The 18609-nt window shown below is 39.1% G+C and overlaps 1 protein-coding gene across 1 annotated transcript in view; it reads left to right on the forward strand.

Annotated features, from left to right (window-relative positions):
- LOC121504520 (low-density lipoprotein receptor-related protein 1-like) overlaps positions 1-18609 on the forward strand; it is a 167294-nt gene that overhangs the window by 25402 nt on the left and 123283 nt on the right. Inside the window, exon 2 of the mRNA XM_041779358.1 lies at positions 8769-8891. Within this exon, the coding sequence (XP_041635292.1) occupies positions 8769-8891 (123 nt within the window). The remainder of the gene's footprint in view (positions 1-8768; positions 8892-18609) is intronic.

An 18609-nucleotide genomic window follows, 5' to 3' on the forward strand; every position in this document is an offset into this window, starting at 1 on the left:
GTGGAAAAGTTTGTGTATTGATAAAAAGGAAAGTTCAACTTTTTCTTGCAGAAACACATTCACTGAATAAATCATGTTGTTTTTGGATAAGTGTGCTCCAGCATGCATCCATTGCAGCTAGTAGAACTCTTCAAAGAGCACGCAGGTTTAGAAAAAAAGTTCAAAATTCTCAGTTACAAGGATGAAATCCTCCTTCTTCCTCCAATACTCTTTCAACCATAGTGCAAGCAGGACTGTGCCCTTGTATTCTTAACAGTTTTGTCTTTTTTAAGAAGTCTAAATTCTTACTGTTTAACCGACTGAATCTTAATACTTAGATAACAGTGGATGATGGAAAAATGCATAAGTTTGAGTTTTCTTTTGCCAAATTTCTAAAATGCATTTGTGTGGTTACTCTTGTCGCTGAGACTGGTCCATGATCACACTGCATGATCAGATCACGTGACATTTTTAAAGCGCCATAACTAAAAAACTAAAGCACCTAGATCACTTTTGTTAACTTCATTTGAAAGTGCAGATCTGAAACTTTCTCCCAGTTTTTGTTTGACGTTGATAGGCCATGTAGAACCGGAGATATCGCCGTTTTAATTTGGTAGTACAAAGATATAACCTGACACGCCAGATGGATGTGTTTCACACATCCATTTGGGAAAGCTTCAATAGGAAACAGGTCCTGTCACTTTCTAAATGGGCCCAAAGGGTTCAGACGGGAGCTTTGCAAGATGGATTCGCAAGTGAAAAAAAAATGGCCATGGGTGTATCTATCTGCTTTGCAAGGTTAACAAAGATATCTATCCAGAGGTAATGGCGGGGGGAGTGCACTGGACAGGTGTTGCATTTCTTTCCATATCTTTGTCATTTTTTGTCGTTTTTACAAAACGGACAAAAGCTGTCGAATATGCTGATACTGTTTTATGTGATGGGGATTACGTGGATGGGGGGATGGCACCAAAATGGCAGAACCGGAAGTAAACCGCAGGGGTGAGTGGCAGGAGTGAGTGGAGAGCAGAATTGTTTAAGGAAGAGGGAAGAGTGTTTGAAAGAGAAAATGACAGAAGAACAAGAAGAAAAGTATTTTGAGGAGAAAATGAGGTGTGAACTAAATGTCAATCAAGCCCTTCAGTTGTTTTTTGAGAGGAAGACACAGATTGTGGGTGGAGGGTGGCGCTGCGGATTACTGACGCATCTTTGTCGCTGGTCACGAGAGGTAAGGCAAATTTATCATGGATATTTATAGCTTTGTTTTGTTTATTGGTCTATTGGAAATGTTGTAAATCTGTTTTATGTTCATATGCATGTTATATATTTAGGTAGGTTTATGTGTACAGAAACTCAGAGATGCATAGCTAAAAGTTTTTTTGTTGTTGTTTACAACTTTATCTAAGATAGATCAGTAAGATTTCATACTCATTTCAAAGAGATGGATAAACTGTTTTCCTTGTGATTATTTTGGGTTATATGATTTTTATGTTGATTTGCATATGTTACCTTTTGTATCTTTTAATATTACTTCTAAGGTTTGTAGACTGGGTATTCACATTATTGTAAGGAGCCAGAGAATGAGAATTCTAGTGCCCACATTTTCTTTGCAGTGCGTCATGTGCATATGAACAATAACCTGAACAATCTCTAATTTTTATACATTATTGCCATGTACATATACAGGTATGAGGAAGATGGACCCTCCACACAGAGGCCTACCCAGAGAGGGCATGGGAGGAGGAGTCAGATGAGGTCCAGGTCTAGGTGGGGTTGACCTGTCTGACCAGCTGCTCTAGTACCATTTTACCTACTGGACATGGCCACCACTAATGCCTAAATCCTGCATTGTGATATCAGCACCTCAAATCAGGTGAAGGCCATGTCCCACAAAGACTTCCAAACTGAACTGGTGTCCCAGCTGTATGGGGTGGACAGAACAGGCATGCCCACCAACCACATTCCTGTTGCCATTGCCATGGTAAATGCCAGGCTGAAAGCCACAAAAGGCCACAGAATTTGCCAACGCTGCCACCAGGTGGACAAAAAAAAAGAAATCTCTCTCCCTGGAAGTGCCAATCCTGCGATGTGGCTGTATCTCGTGGACAGAAACTGCAGATGTAACATAACAGGTGAAGTTTAGAAGAAACCCAACTATATATAAATATTTCAAACTAATACATTGGGGGACATATCGAAAAAAAATTGTGCCACATTGTATTAGTTTGAAATATTTATATATAGTTGGGTTTCATCTAAATTTTACCTGTTATGTTACATTTGCACTATTTGGAACTCTGGGAACAGCTATTTGGGACTGTGGGAATGCAAAGCACTGGTGTAGCTCTTTGTATAATTTTGCAAATATTTGTTTTGAAGGGTTACAGCTGACAAAGATAAAAAAACAACTATAAATATACATGTTTTGGGAAATATTTTTATATAGCTGTACTATATTTCAATTTTACCTTTATATGTTCATATTTGCAACCTATTTTTACTTTTTCAAGTTTCAAAACAGTTCATTGAGCATGTTTGTGTTTTTTATTGTAATAAATAGTATATTTTTTGAATTTGGATTTGATGATTTTTGTGTATTTTTAGGCCCAAGATGATAATAAAGTAGGTTTAAGTGAAAAAATAATGATCAAATCATATAGAGAAAGGGTATGTTAAAACTTTTTGTGGGGTATATAAAGGCAAAATCAAAAGTTCTCAAAAACAGCCAAAATAGGCTCAGACCCCTAATGGTTAACTCTGTTTATTCTACAGGGACTTAGACCTGATTGTTGTTACATTCACACAGCTCATAATCAGGGATGAGAACTGAAATCTGGTATCAACATAGTACCGGTACCAACACACCTGATACCTATGGTATACCAATGCAATCTCCACCACTGCAAAGGACAGGCACAAATTATGTTGTTTGAAGTAGTTAAACCTGTTTCCTTTATTTATATGTTCTGTTGACATCTTATTTATGAATCAATCATACAGCCATAGCTTTTTTTTCAGCTGCAACTTTAAATCACTTTTTTCTCTTAAAGGTTTTGATTCATGCACTGTCTAGGCATGGATACCCAATGATACTCAGCGGTACCTAACCCTACTCATAAATGTTAAAAACACAGCTCAAATACAAAGTGTACTATAATAAATAATCACCAAGATTGCAACGCCAGAAATTTCAGTGTTTGATTTTTTAATTTTTGAACATGAAAAAAATAAGTTTATTGAACTGGTCTGTTGAATGTACAGGGGAATCAAGTTTTAAGGGTAGGGAGAAAGCAAAAAAACACCATATTAACTCTGCTTTAATGGTACATGAAATTTTAAATGAAATAGGCATATCAAAAGGTTAAGAGTTGGCTTTGTGCGTACTATCAGCTAGCACAGTTGACTTATGGAGGCAAATAGTGAGGACTTAACTGGGTTTAAGGACTTCTCACTTGGACACATGTATCTTGTGTTTTCTCCAAATCTCAAAGTCAAACATATCTTTTGGTTATTCAAGATTAACAAGACAAGCACAAAAAAACAAGAAACCAGTCAAAAGTATAACTACAGGCCTGGTGTTTCTATGACTAAGGTCACTGCTGGGCAGTGAAAGTACAGTGGTGGGTCAGGAAGTGAAGCTCGATAGCTTTCTGTGATAAATAGAAATCGTATAAGCAAGGTATGAACATGAGGCCCACTTGTTTTGACCTTTGACTTCAAAAATCTCTTAAAATGCCTCTGATCTTAGGTGTCACGTTCACAAGTGAGGGGTTTATGAGGCCCTGTTGACTTTGATGTTTGACATCCAAAATCTGAAAAGTTCATCCTCAGGCCATAGTGGACATTACTGCAAAGTTTGTGTAAACTTCCTCAAAGAGTTTTTTAGATAATGCTTTACTAAGAATGACCCCGTTGGGCTCAGCTATGGCTCAAAGAGATACAAAGATATGCAAGATACATGTATGTCATTTGTCATTTAATTGAAAATACTGATACTGATGATACATACTTAGCACACATTCATATACAACAATATGTATGGATGCACGATATTATCTGTAAGATATCGGTATCGGCAGATATCTTAGAAAGTGAATTATTGTTTTGGCAGATTTCTACTGATGTTTTCAACTGATATTTTGGCTAAAATTCTCCCTGTATCAGCTGTAAATATTGGCTGTATGTACAAATGATTTTGTGGAGTTTCAGGCTGGACCAACAGACGTCAGCTGAGGTCTCTTTCTTTTTCATCATCATTCCTTATGCTTTGAAGTCTGTTTCAAGGACTGAAGTTTCAAGACAGTACAGCTGCATCTTATTAATTTCTGATCACTCTCAGGACTGTTCATCTGGGACACTGTATTTCTTTGAACAGAAACACCCATTTAAACTTAAGAAATATGATCGGATTAAACTTCTGTTTAGTTGAAGGGTAAGGGTTAGGATATCAAAAATTAAAAGTAAAGACCCTGACCTCTAAAACATAGTTTATTATAAAGTTAACCTGTGATAACTATTTCTTCTACCTAAATAATAACCACTCTTTTAAAGAAACAAAAAAAATATTTCCGTCACCTCATCAAACAGTTAAATGCAAGTCAGAGTAGTTTGATATCCTAGTTTTAAATGACACCATGAGAAACAAATGAACAGGAACAGATGTGAAGTCTTACAGGTCACATATTATGCAAAATTCCCTTTTTCAGGCTTTTCTAGCAAAAGCATGTGCCCCTGGCCGGTCGACAATCCCCCCAAGAATCAGAAAAATCCATTACCCCCCCCTTCTCTGCCTTTCAGAAAATGTGTGCTGAAACAAGCCATTATCAGATATTTCCCTCATGATGTCATGTGGGGAGTTAGCACTGCACCCTGGTTTGGTTAACCCTCCCCGCTTGGAAGAAAGTTTCGCCCTCCTCTCCTGATCCTCCTCTTAGCTGGCAGCTGAGTGGAGGACCAGGAGAGCCACATCCACTAAGCTGCATCCATTTCCTGAGAGGGGTGGAGTCAGACAGCTCATTAACATTTAAAGCCACAGACACAGAAACAGCTTGTCCTGAGCAGGGTTGAAACAGAGGGGTTTTTAGACATCCAAAAATCTAATACTCTAGTGTTTTTTTCAGCAACAAACTTCACAGGCATGTTTTGAGGACCTCTGAGACTAATATAAACTTGTCTTAAAGGGGTAAAATATGTGACCTTTAATGCCTGTTTTCCATGTGAAAGCACCAGAGAAGCTACAAGTGTTTTCCAAAGTGAAGTGCACGCCTGAGGCGGTTTTAAGCATCAGGCCATTACTAAAACATTTATGTTCGGACTATGAAATCATTTTTAATAAAGGAGTACTATGGCAGCCTTTTGCCAATAGAGAAATAAATGAATAAATCTTTCAGCTAGTCGGCTGCAAGCGCCAGTGGTGTAGACTAGCTGCAACAGTGCCAGTAATTCCAGCAGTCAGTAACTCCAGATAGATTACATCCAAATTACAGGACCCAGTGTCTGGTGGGGGGGTGAGGAGGTTTCAAAAGTTCTATTTTTAAATGCTGTGTGCCATAGCATCAGTTGTATACGGATGACCTGAGAGTGACTGTAACTACTTCTGAACATGGTCTGTCTATCTTTCCTCCTCAGTAAGCATCACACTTGGCTGACCAGGTAGTTGTTGCTTATCGTTGCCTGCCCCCACCTTCATCTCGCTAACCTCCTGACCTACTTCCCCTGCTCTCTCAAATGTTTCTGTCAGCTGCATCTTGTGGTCGAGTCTGAGTCGGGCGTGCTCTTCTGCTGAGCTACAGACACGTCAAGTTTAGCATGTCAGCGCTTACATAAACGATAAACAATAGTCAGACACACCACAGCTATCTGTGTGCTTTAGCTACTGTTGACACCACCAAATGAACAAACAGATAAACATGCACCCAAACACTAAAGAAGAAGGGATGAGGAGCAGAGAGGAAATTCTTTAACACAAGCCTGGGTGCATTTTATGAATAATTCAAATCCTGGGGACTTCTGAGAGACGAAAAAAGGCGCCCCTCTCTTTCCACACATCCAACAACCCACTCACACACTCACACCGATCACAGCAGCACACAGAGGAGGATAAGTGGGGAGTGTGTCAATGTGTGCAGCAATATGTCAGGTTGAATTCATGGTATTTAGGTTGAGCTCCATTCCCTTCACAGCTGGAGTTGGCGGCTAGGTTTAAATGTAAATACAGCCATCCTGTTTATCCTGCTTCGTCCCATCATCCACCCCTCTTCTACCACATGCTTCCTCCTCTCCTATTTGTCATGCTACATGGCTAAAGAATGTAAAAGTTACCCTAACATTACCATTTCCAATCATTGATTTATGTCCTTACTAGAGGCAGACTATTGCTGGAAAGGAGATTGACACCCTCGAAGATACACTTAGCAAAGCAATAAAAGGTGCAAAAATTTAAAAAAGGCAGGGCGTAAATTGAGATGGTGAGATGGTGACAGACTATGATAAACAGAAATGATAAAAATACGTTCCCCTTTATACAATATAGTGAGACACATCAGTTTAGATGATGTACAATCATCAGTTCAATTACAGCTTGGTGAGAAATACATCAATATTTAGACACTGAAGTATGCAACACTTAAATCCAATTATAGCTGGGGACTGGCTTTAAATGTCACCCTTTGTTATAGCGAATGTTTTTTCTTCAAATTAATGGAAAGTTTTGGAAGAAGAAATATTCGATGAATTCAGCACATTAAACAAAGTCTTGATTAGATTTGTTTTGCATTTAGCTTATGGCTGTAGTTAATGTTGTTCAGTGTGCTGGTCTACTGTTATAAACAACAATATTATAAAGTCCTGGATGGCCTGGTGAAGTAGCATGCAGAGAGTGCTATGTAATGATTTTATTGTTAACTATGACATAGGCAGGGGTGCAAAGTAACTAATTACATTTACTCAAATCAATTTGAGTATTTTTTGGGTACCTGTACTTTTTTGGGTACAATTTAAAATCAGTACTTCTACTTAAGTAACCAGAGTACTTGTAGTTTGACATGAGTACAATACTCTTGTACTTTTTCAATGTCTGTTGACTAGTACCACATATCAAGACATTACATCCCAAACAGGGATGTTGTACAGATCAACAAAACTGGAGTGTTAATATCTCAGGGTTAAACATTTCAGAGTAGCTTTGAACTCTGAAAGTGTAATCTTCACTTCATTCTGAGTGAAATGGTCTTCAGTGTTAGTGTGGATCCATCAGTGTTAGTTAAACTGTGCGCCCACCCCTTGTGATTTCAGATGTTGCGAGGTTGGGCAGATTTCCCCATCATGTTTTTGAGCAGAGCGTTGAGGTGTGTTTTTATTTGTGCTTGGATGTTGGCTCTTTCACAGTGATCTCTGCTGTTCATTTGATGTGACAAGCCATGAGTGAAGTTATCCACTGAGTTACATTGGCCACGTGTGACTTAAAGAGGCATAGTGCTAATTCTTCATCAATATGCATTGCGTTGTGATGTGTTTGACTCTCTGCTTGTTCTTGCCAGAAGAGACACATCATGCCACAGATTTTCAAGAGTTACTGAAGCACTACATTTAACAATGAATCCATGTAACATATGTAAAATGAGCTGAATGATTTTTATGTTTCTATACATTGTATTTTTTTTTGACTGAATTCTGATAAAACTCATCAGAAATTGTCATGTCTTTAAACTTGGGTGAAAGCTTGTCAGTTGTTTGCACCCAATATATTATTTAAAGCCCTTTAAGAAAGTGACAGATAAGGAAACTTCTCTGGTAACTTTATAAATTAACAGAAAAATTCCAGTTATTTTTTACATTTAACTTCTACTGACCTTGTACGTAAAAATGATCTTTCCATTGTGAGACTTGGCAATGTTGGAGGTTGTATTGAATGACTTTAATAGACTGATGAATCGTTTTGAGGCTGGTGTCAGGCCAGGCATGAAAGTAAAGAGCATAGTTATGAAACATGATTCATGTTACTGTCCTTACTGTGTCTTTTAACATTTCTTAAAGTAAAAACCGTATGTAATCTCTTGAATTTTAAAGATAATATTACATCTCTATTACTAAGTGCAGCATACAATGTTTTCAAGAACATCCTGGTAGCAAGATTTTTTCCCCTTTTTTTCCAGGTCTAATACTTCTTTGAGTTACATGATAAAATAGTTAAGATCAACTCTAGCTTACTTTAAGCTGTTGAATCAAACTCCTCTCATCAAGAGCTGCAGCTGAATTCCTCAGGGTGACTCAGCGCTGTTGCTTGTGTGTGTTTGTTAAAATGTTTATGTGTCAGTCCTAGAGGAGTTGAATTAATGTGGGTTTGAATATGTCCCATTTTATTCGGCTGTGGCTGAAGTGGGTTGTTTCTTTATCTCTGGAAGTTTTGATTGAAGGATAAATGGATGATGGGAGAGCAATTCACTGAACAAGATGTTCTTTTGATATCCTCCAGACGTGTTGCATCACTGGTGTTGGCTTGGGAAAGCTGACCTGGATATTGAAGTGCAGAAGGTTTATGTAAAGCCCTTCAAGTCCCGCATGAATGAATATGTGTGTGTGTTTTGTGTATCCATTCTCTTCCCCTCTGTGCCAAGTAACAACTTTCCAGGGTCTAATTAGGGCCAGTGAGGGCCACTATTGACTCTGAGCACAGTGGACCCTGCTTGCTAATGAGACCTCAGCAATAAAAATCAGCGAAACAAAAGGAGCTGTTTTCTTCCCAGAAATCTTTTAATTAAACAACTTTTCTTTTTTTTGTGTCTTTTCAGCCCCAAAGACCTGCAGCTCAAAGCAGTTTGTGTGTAAAGATGGGGTGACGTGCATCTCTAAGGGCTGGCGCTGTGATCGAGAGAAGGACTGTCCAGACGGCTCAGATGAAGAGCCTGATGTTTGTAAGTCTTTGAAAAACCCAAAATTATACAGTCCAAAATATTGTTCAATGTGTGTGCATTGAGTGTTAAAATCCTGCTGATCCAGAGTGAAATGTGGCTGACGATTCAGGGCAGAAAACTAAAGCACAGAGAAAAAACATTATTAAAGCATGCAGATGTGCAGTGCATAACGAATTTATTAGACCACCTGTCTCAGAGACCATCCAGCATCATAAAGTGCTTTAATGCAGACTCTTTAATTTTTGGTAAACTCTCCACGTTTTACCATTTTGAACAGGAATGAGGAATTTCAAACTGAATTCACCCAAATTTGAGCCGGCTCACTGGGCTTCTCTGAGAAGTCAGAAATGAATCAAGCATAACATTCAACCACTAAAACTCATTTTTCTGTTCAGGAATGCCAGTAAATAACTATAATTTGACATATTAATCAAGAAATAATAATGTGCTTTACTACTTTTTTAGTTTTTTTTGTAAATTGTTAAATTTGAAAATTCATGGATAAAAATAATAATTATATTTTAGCATTAAAAATATCATTTGGGTTAAAGAACTTCTATATATTGGTGTATTAACCATTGCAGAGACATAAAAAATGATTTTGGTTTTACCAATTTTTACCAGTGCTGTTAATTTAGGGCAGCTGTGGCATAAACCTTACTTTGGGTGGTGGTCTAATAAATTTGTTAAGCACTGTATGTGATTGAAATATATCAAATTTTAGACAAAAAGGTTTGTGACACCTCCTTTTTCCTTCTATGTAGTCAGCTGGTACAACAAGTCAAGTGAGAGAATGTTCAGAAAAGAAACTAATTATAAGGGTTAGGAGGCTAATAACATCATTTGTAACAAGCACTGAATGGAGTATTGCTAGTGATCACCAGTTTTACACCTTGAAATGTGACCCTTTTTACCAGTAATGTCAAACCAATCAAGATGTTGAAAAGAGAGAGAAAACTTTCAAATTCCTCTGCATATTCTGATGAGAATATTTGGACATCTTAGGCTTTTCTATTCTTTAAGATCATTGCCAGATGAATGCCTCTTTTGGCCCACTCCTCTCAATTTTGTCTGTTAGTGAGCTGTAGATGACTCTCATTTGGAGTGAGTGGGCTAATTCTGTGATATTACTGTCTGTCAACCTTGTATGTAATTTCTGACTTAAATGCATAGCCTGTGGTACTTCCCCCCTCCTTAAGTTGTGTTACTGTGTTCATTTCAAGTGGGCTTTCATGTGTTTTATACTGAGAAGCTCTTGCCAGATGAGTGGAGGGCTGCAGTGCTGGTTTTCCTCTAGAACTTTGTCCCATCTTCACACAGGATCTGTGGAGCTTAGTCAGAGTGACCATCAGGTTCTTTGTCACCTCTCTTACCAAGGCCCTTGTCCCTCAATTGCTCAGTTTGGCAAGCTCTTTGATGAGTCCTGGTTGTGCTAGACTTCTTCTATTTGACATTTATGGAGGCCACTGTGCTCTTGGGAACCTTCAGTGCAAAAGAACTTTTTTTGTAGCCTTCCCCAGAGCTGTGCCTTGTAACAGTTCTTGTAACACTGAATTTAAACGACTGAAACATCAGACTGCAACATAACAAAATTGAAAAAAGTTATGGCTCTGTAGGATTGATTCCCTGTCTCAGCGCTGTTTTGTGCATGTCTTCACCCACTCTCTCTCCCCTGCTTCTTTTTATCTGTCCTTTCACAGTTTAAGTTTGATAATTATTGCTAAATTTTTGACAGTGTTATGATTTCAGTTATGAAGTATAGCAAAATTTTAGGGGGTAGGATTAGATGAGTTTTTTTTTTCAACTTTTCCAACTGCTTTTTGCTTATGTAAACTGAGATGCTTATGAATTTCCAGATGCAAGTTACTGTTTTGTTTTGTTTTCATTTTTTGATGTTCACTTATTTGTATTTTTTCACTGTTTTTAAGTTGTCATTTACATAATTGAAATGAAGATATCAATCAGTCAATCAATCAAGCCTATCCAAATATAGGCAAAAAGCTCAAAGAAATAAACCTGAAAAAGACAAATTGACACAAAGGTGAAAAAACAACAGCATGCAGAAAAAAATCAGAGAGAAAGGCAGAAAAGAGATGGAGGTCAAACACGAGCTAATATTGCTAATATTAATCTATTAACATAGCAGGACTAGCCTGCCGTAATTAAGTGACTAGTTGGCCATTTGGCCAACAGATGGCTCCTGTGGAAGTCCTGATATTGACTATCTCAGCTGGTTCAACATCCTAAACATAGTATATAAACTACATTTATGAACTAAATCAGAAATTTCCTTCATGCTAGGCTATGTTTGAACTTACACAAAGCTGCTTCTAATCTGAGTGCAGAGTCAACCAAGCACCTAGATTTAACTTTTTTTTGAAACCCCACTTCAAGAAAAACAAAAGAAAAAAAAAAAACAAAAACAAAAAACACCTTGTGACATCTTCAGCACAAGCTGTTTTGGCATCATAAAAATTTTGTTGATTTAATCAACTAGAGGAGTATTCAACAGGTGCCCTCTCCAGCTGTAAATCTATCCAGAAGAGAATCTGAAACACTGTTCTGGCTTTACAAATACATGCTTAGTGAAGTTAAGAGTATACTTATATGTTACTGTAGCACAGACACATCCTGAAAGTCATTGTGGGCTAACAGACTGAAACCTATTAGATTTATTTAACTAACCACAGTCAGGGCAAAGAAAACAATGGGGTGTTTTATCAGCAAGCGTCAGAGGTCATTCTGCATTTACACAGTCCTGTCATGCCCAATTAAGAGATTTACAACATTTATCTTGTTTGATTCATGTGATTTCCCTCCGTACTCACAGCCAAGTAGACGAAGCTTTAAAAAAGAAATCCATCTGTGTTTTTTAAAATCTTCATTAGAGTCAGATACTTAAGGGCAGAAACCGTGTGGAGGGAATGAAAGCAGCAGTGTCTCTTCGGCTGGTCTGTCAGTCTGAAATGGCTGTAGTTCTCTGAGACGACAGAGAGCTTCGGGTGGACGGGGGGCACAGTGTGCATGTGTGAGTGTGTTGGGTTGGTTTGGGAGAGAGTAAGCGAGGGACTGGGAGGGCTAGGCAGAGTGCTGGAGCAGCAGTCTAGACGCAAAGAGACTGTAAGAGAGGAGGTCTGGAAGTCATTAGAGACTCGCCCAGGGCAATGGAGAAACCTGCTGTTTTTCACAACCTGCTCCTTCCACCCTTCCACCTCTTTCACTGCCCCTATCTGGGACAGAAACAACAGTAACTCCATCCATTTCTCTGACTACTTGCCTAAGGTTTACCACAGCATCTCAAAAACATTGATTAAAAGACCCATGCCTCTTGATAGCAGTTTCACAGTTTAAAGTGAAAGGAATCTCTAGGTGTGGAATGGAAGGACGATGTAGATGCTAGTCATTATTACCCCCGCCAAGGAGGTTATGTGATCGAGTGGGTTTGTTAGTTTGTTAGAGACATAACTCAAAAAGTCATGAATGGATTTTCATGAAATTTTCAGGAAATGTCAGAAATGGCATAAGGAAGAACTGATTAGATTTTGGGACTGATCCAGATCACCGTCTGGATCCAGGAATTTCTTAAAGGATTCTTTACTATTGGGAGATAGGGCTAATGGCGGAGGTCTGCGCTGTTACCACTTTACACCTGGAGATGGCGGACATGAGTAACTTTAGTCCCAGCAGCATTTTTTGGTGTGTTTCTATTCAAGGTTTTGGAGTTTATAGAGTTTGAAAGACACGCCCGGTCGAGTAGACGAGTCGGAGCGTAAAAGAGAGAAAGACAGCGAATTGTAGCGAGAATACTCACAATGCTGGGAGGAACAGAGGAATATTTACCCTCTGCCATGACTTTCAGTCATCCAGTGAGACCATGGGTGCTTCCACCATGACAGTCCACACGTTACGAAGCCAGTGCTTTGGCTCACCGTGTCTCCACCCCACCGGGGAGGGAGTAATCGGCGAATTAGATTTTGGGAGTGATCCTGATCACAGTCTGGATCCAGGAATGTTTTTAAAGGATTCTTCACTGTTGGGAGGAAGGGCTAATGGCGGAGGTCTGCGCTCGCTGAGTGCTTTTCTAGCTATCATCTACTTCAGGAGATTGTCAGTTTAACTACATCCCATTTTAGAAGCTTTCCTCATGTATGGGTCCATAAAAGCATAAAATGCCCAATCCGTCAGATAGTTTAGTCAGATTCATGATTAACATTGGGTAAGCAGCGATGTTTATGATGGACTGGAAGGTACTTTGATAATAACAATGCAATATAAAACAGTTATAAAGTTCAGTTTAGTTTAATTCAGGTATTCCACGATTGATTTTACCCAGAACTATAAGGGGTTTGCTCATCCACTGACCAAAAACACTACTGTGGGACAAAAATAGCTTTTTGTAACATATGACTCCTGGAATGATTTGTCCATAAGTCTGCAGTAACAACCACTTTATCTTCACATTTCCACCTGCTATCTCCCTATTTACCTGTCCCAAGCTTGTAGATATTGTTAGCCATAATGGTGGCTTTACAATGTTACAATGTTACAATGTCATTTAGCAGACGCTTTTCTCCAAAGCGACGTACATTTGAGAGCAAGAACAACACAAGCAATGATCTAGACAAGAAGAAACAACATCAGTAAGTGCCATCAAGTGCTTCAGGTCCAATTGGACGCAAGTGCTGCCATGTAGAGTTTAAGGCAGAGTACCTAAAGTATACGTTGTTTGTGGAGGGTTTTTTTTTTGTTTTTTTGTTTTTTTTGTTTTTTTTTGTTATTAGACAGCAACAATGAATCAAGGAAAATGTGGGATCACTAATCGCCATTCATTAGACTTCACAACAACTATTTACCAAGTACCAAGTGCTGGATCATTCCCAAAGAGCTGGGCAAAGAAATCCCAGAAGTAGAGCAGGACAGTGCGAGCTAACTATAGTTGGGAAACTCAATTCAACCACTGGGGGCAGCAGTGGGGAATAGTCTGGCTGAGACTCAATCTACTACTGGGGACAACAGTAGAGAATTGCCTAGCTAAGTGCAAAGTGTTCTCTGAAGAGCTGGGTCTTTAGCCTTCTCTTGAAAGTAGAGAGGGAGTCTGTAGATCGAATGGAGTTGGGTAATTCATTCCACCATTTAGGGACAACAGAGGAGAAGAGTCGAGCTAGTGACTTAGGAGCATGATGTGCTGGAAGTACCAGGCGCCTTTCGCTGGCTGAGCGTAGTGGGCGAGAAGGGGTGTAGACCTTTCATTTTGGCTCAGCTAGGTGAAGCCTTCTTTTTCCACAAGACACAATTTGAGCATATCTTCACTATCAGTTTTGTAAGAGTAGCAGATTAATTTTTTCTATTCTCGCATAATTACATACAATGTGTGCAAACCAGTGCTACAGGGACTTACTTTTTGCCTCTGGTGTGATGTGTCCCTTGAGAGTTCCTGTAGCTGTTGTAAAGCAGATATTGATGTAATCTTGCTTGTTGTGCTAATACAGTCATTATATTTTCCTTAATTATATTTATTTCTTACAAAGAAGTGAACATACAGTCAGAAGAATCCCGAAAGTTTTAGAGGGGAGTGGCTGCAGATGGCAGCTCTCAGACAGACGTCACATTTCCATCCATCCGGAATGGAATAAAGGGGAATTCTTTCTCTATCCCAGCTGTCATTGGGCGAGAGGCGGGGTACACCCTGAACTGGTTGCCAGTCAATTGCAGGGCTGACATATAGAGACAGACAACACATAGAGACAGACAACCAGACACACTCACATTCACACATGGCCATTTTAGAGTGATCAATTAACCTAATGAGCATGTTTTTGGTGGTGGGAGGAAGCCGGAGTACCTGGAGAGAACCCACACATGCACAGGGAGAACATGCAAACTCCGCACAGAAAGGCCCAGGTTGGGAAGTGAACCAGCAACCTTCTTGCTGTGAGGCAACAGTGCTAACCACTGTGCCGCCATGCCGCCTGACCTCACATTTCTTAGATCAGAAGAAATACAAACAAAAAAATGTATTAAACTTGATTGGGATATCAAAACTTAAAAACCTGACTTTTAATATGAATTGAAAACATTTGATAAAGTAGAATAAACAGTCTGCTACAGGAAAAAATCTTGTCCTAATGAAGCAAACAAGGCCTATGTAGCTCTGTTAGCTCTTGAATTATGTAGATTTTGGTGCTATGTAGCTGACGCACCTAAAGCTAAAGCTCCTGAAGCTCATGGATAGCTATTCTAATGATGGTACGAAACTAGCTGTGTTAGCTATGTTAGCTACATACGCTACATATCATATATAGTTATGTTTTGTATGTAGTTTTAGGAGTTTGCTAAGCTCAAGTTGCTAAAGCTAACTTGGCTACATGTTTAGCATCTTTAACAATGCAGCTAAGCTAATGAAGCTAAAGCAAGCCACTGTTTGGGTATCTACTCCTAAAACAGCTTGACACATAATATTCCCCTGGGTTAGACCTCTGACCTTTTCCTGTTAGGTTAGGGTTAGGGGGTTAGGATACCAAAAGTTAAAAAACCTGACCTTCAAAACCTTATTACAAAGTGACTGATGAAGCGGAGTTAACAGTCTGCTTACAGTAAAAATTCTTGTTATCCTTGATAACATTCTAACAAAGCAAAAATGGCTTATATAGCTCTGTTAGCTAAATAAACAGTGTAGATAATGAAGCTTTGTAGCTGATGTAGCTAAAGCTAAAGCTCACGCAGGTCATGGATAGCTATTCTAAATATGCTACAAAGCTTTCGTAGCTATGTTGGTTTTAGGTACATTTGCTAAAGCTCATGTTGCTAAAGCTTACTTGGCTATACTGTGTTGGCTTATGTAGTAATGTTAACTATGTAGCTAAAGCTAACGAAGCTAATGCAAGCTACTGTTCACATATCGACTTCTAAAACAGGTTTACGCATAATATGAGAATTTTTAAACTGGAAATGCGTTGTATTGACAAATTATGGCTCTTCTGTTCTGAACGAGACAGGTCAATCTCACAGTTACGGTCTGCTGTCAGACTGTTTTAGAATGTTAGGTTTCACATGTAAACCATTGCAGGCTTAAAACAACAACATAAAAATGTAACATTACTTGAAAGATGAGAGCCAGGGATTCCTTCATATGAGACAGCTATATAGTAGGTTTGTTAGCGGAGTTGTTGGACTGCAGAGAATTTAATGAATTTGTCTGAAAGTTGAGCATTGAATATTGATTTTAATGCTATTTTTCCTTTTCAGGGAGTTTATTGAACATGTTTCCAAAACTGCATGTACTCCACCCACTCTCTGTGTAATATTCTATCTTTTATTGTTGTGATAAATGTGCTCTTTGTGAAGTCACTTTTGCAGATGCTTGTGATTGCACGATGCATAAGAGAGGTTTATTTATTCACTCATGTGGACAGGCCTTCACAGTGGCCTTTGTCAGTGCTTTGGCTATTGCCGGGGAAGTCAGCCACTGTCCAGTGCAGCTGCTTTGCCCCGCTGTGTAACCGTCACAATGCTGTTCTTTGTACCCCAGGGTGCTGGGTCAGACTGGCATAGAGGGATACTGACAGAGAAAACAAAAACAAAATGGTTGTCTGGGCATATGACCTTTATATAGAACTTTGATCTGTATTTCTAATCAATCAACAGAAAACCAGGGCAGTGAAGATGTGGAGATGAAGTGTCTGCTCCGTGGCCTGAAGGTAGGGTGGAGGCCCCTGGAGAGGTGCTATCTCCTCAAGCTGTAGGCTTTATTAGGGTCTTAAAATATTCCCATGTACAGTGAGTGCATCCATGAAGTGTGTAACGCTGCGATGACGTCCCCTGCCTCTGGCCTGTAATTAGGAGCAGTTTTACAGACAGTTCGCAACTAAGCTGCCATTAGCTTTAAGGGAGATGAAGCACTTTTGTAACAACCACTTTCAAAGTGGAAAACATCACTTCTCATGCTGTAATGTGCTACTCAATGACTCCTATCAAAAGAAATCAAAGACTCTAATAGTGAGAAATTAAATCTGATTTTCTTTTATCTGCTCACTCAGAAGCCTTTCTCACAGCAGTTGTCATGAGATATAAAGGGGGCTTTATTGTGAGTTGTATTTTTCATCAGCAGACAGTTGACGCACAGCCAGACGTTACACTATTCAGATATGAAAGAGGAAGTGACCTGTTTGATCCCGTTACTGTCTCCTAAAGGCAGCCTCCACCCGGGTCAGATGGCCATCAACATGTCAAAGAAAACAACGTCGGCTCAACATGAAAGAGCCCGCCACCCTGCAGCGGCTCGGCCCTGCAGCAACCTGCCGCAGGTGTGATTGCACCATCTGATCCCTGCCTTCTCCATTTCTCTCACACAGACAGCAAACATCATTATAAAAGTAGTTTTACTCTGTGTTCTCCAGTGTTTCCCAATAGCCACTAGCAGCACACACAAACTCAGAAATATTCGTGTAACCATTACATAACACATCAACAGAGGAGGAGGTTTGTTCCCATGAGTGTGCACGACTCTGATCCCAGATCAGATCATACTTCATGAAGTAATGTACCCAGAACAACATAGAAACACTGTGTGTTTTGGCAGTAGGTAGTCAGAAAAATGCAATGGTATCACATCAAGCTTACATATAATATTTTAATGAATGAAAACAAAGCAACAACTTAAGACTAGCCAAAACTGGAGGTAGTTGTACTGTCACACGTTAATATACCTTTTACTGTGGAAAGAATTTGCTATTGATTAAAAACTTGAGAAAGTAACATGATTAGACCACAAAACTTTCAAAGTTAAATAAGAAGCATAGTATTGTCATTTTATCTGTGTTTTAGGTTTTTTTTTTGTTTTGTTTTGTTTTTGTTTTTTGCTGTTTTCATATCCAGTAGACATTGAGCAACAATAACTTCAACTTAGTGCCATGTTTCTGTTGAAGCTGTGTATGATTCACTATCCAATTTATTTTTGGCTCTGTTTAGTTCTCTGTAAACCCCTGAGTGTGTTATCTCACTCTGTATCTGCTAAATGCTACGTAAGGAGCTAAGCTTCAAGGTTAGGAAGCCTAGAAGTATGTTTATATGTTTTTTTGAATGTTTTCTTAAAAAGAACATAAACAGCTGCCTGATATAGCTGAATTAATGTTTATTATTAGGTGACTCATTTGGCTTTTTTGACAGAGAAGGGAACAAAAAACTCTTTAATGACAAAGTGAAAACAGATTTCTTCAGAGCAATGTTAATGAAATATGAATATGTAATGTTAAATAAGTGACTGCATCAATATTCACCCCCTTTAAGTCAGTATTTAGTAGATGCACCTTTGGCTGCAATCACAGCAGTAAGTCTGTGTCGATAGATCTCAATCAGGCTTACACATCTGGACGCTGTAATTTTACTCCATTCTTCTTTGCAAAACTGCTCAAGCTCTGTCAGGTTGCAGGGATCGGACGTGAATAGCCCTTTTCAAGTCCAGCCACAAATTCTCTACTAGATTGAGCCCTCTCCAGAACATTCACTTTGTTGTCTTTAAAACATATATGTACAGCTTTCTCTGTACACTTCAGGTCATTGTCTTGTTGGAAAATAAATCTTCTCCCAAGCTGTAGTTCTCTTCAGACTGAATAAGATTGTCCTCCAGGATTTTCCTATATTTCACCGTGTTCATTTTACCCTCTACCTTTACAAGCCTTCCAGGGCCAGCTGCCAGGAAGCATCCCCACAGCATGATGCC

The sequence above is a fragment of the Cheilinus undulatus genome, linkage group 3 (genome assembly GCF_018320785.1).
Source record: "Cheilinus undulatus linkage group 3, ASM1832078v1, whole genome shotgun sequence".
NCBI classification, from domain to species: domain Eukaryota; kingdom Metazoa; phylum Chordata; class Actinopteri; order Labriformes; family Labridae; genus Cheilinus; species Cheilinus undulatus.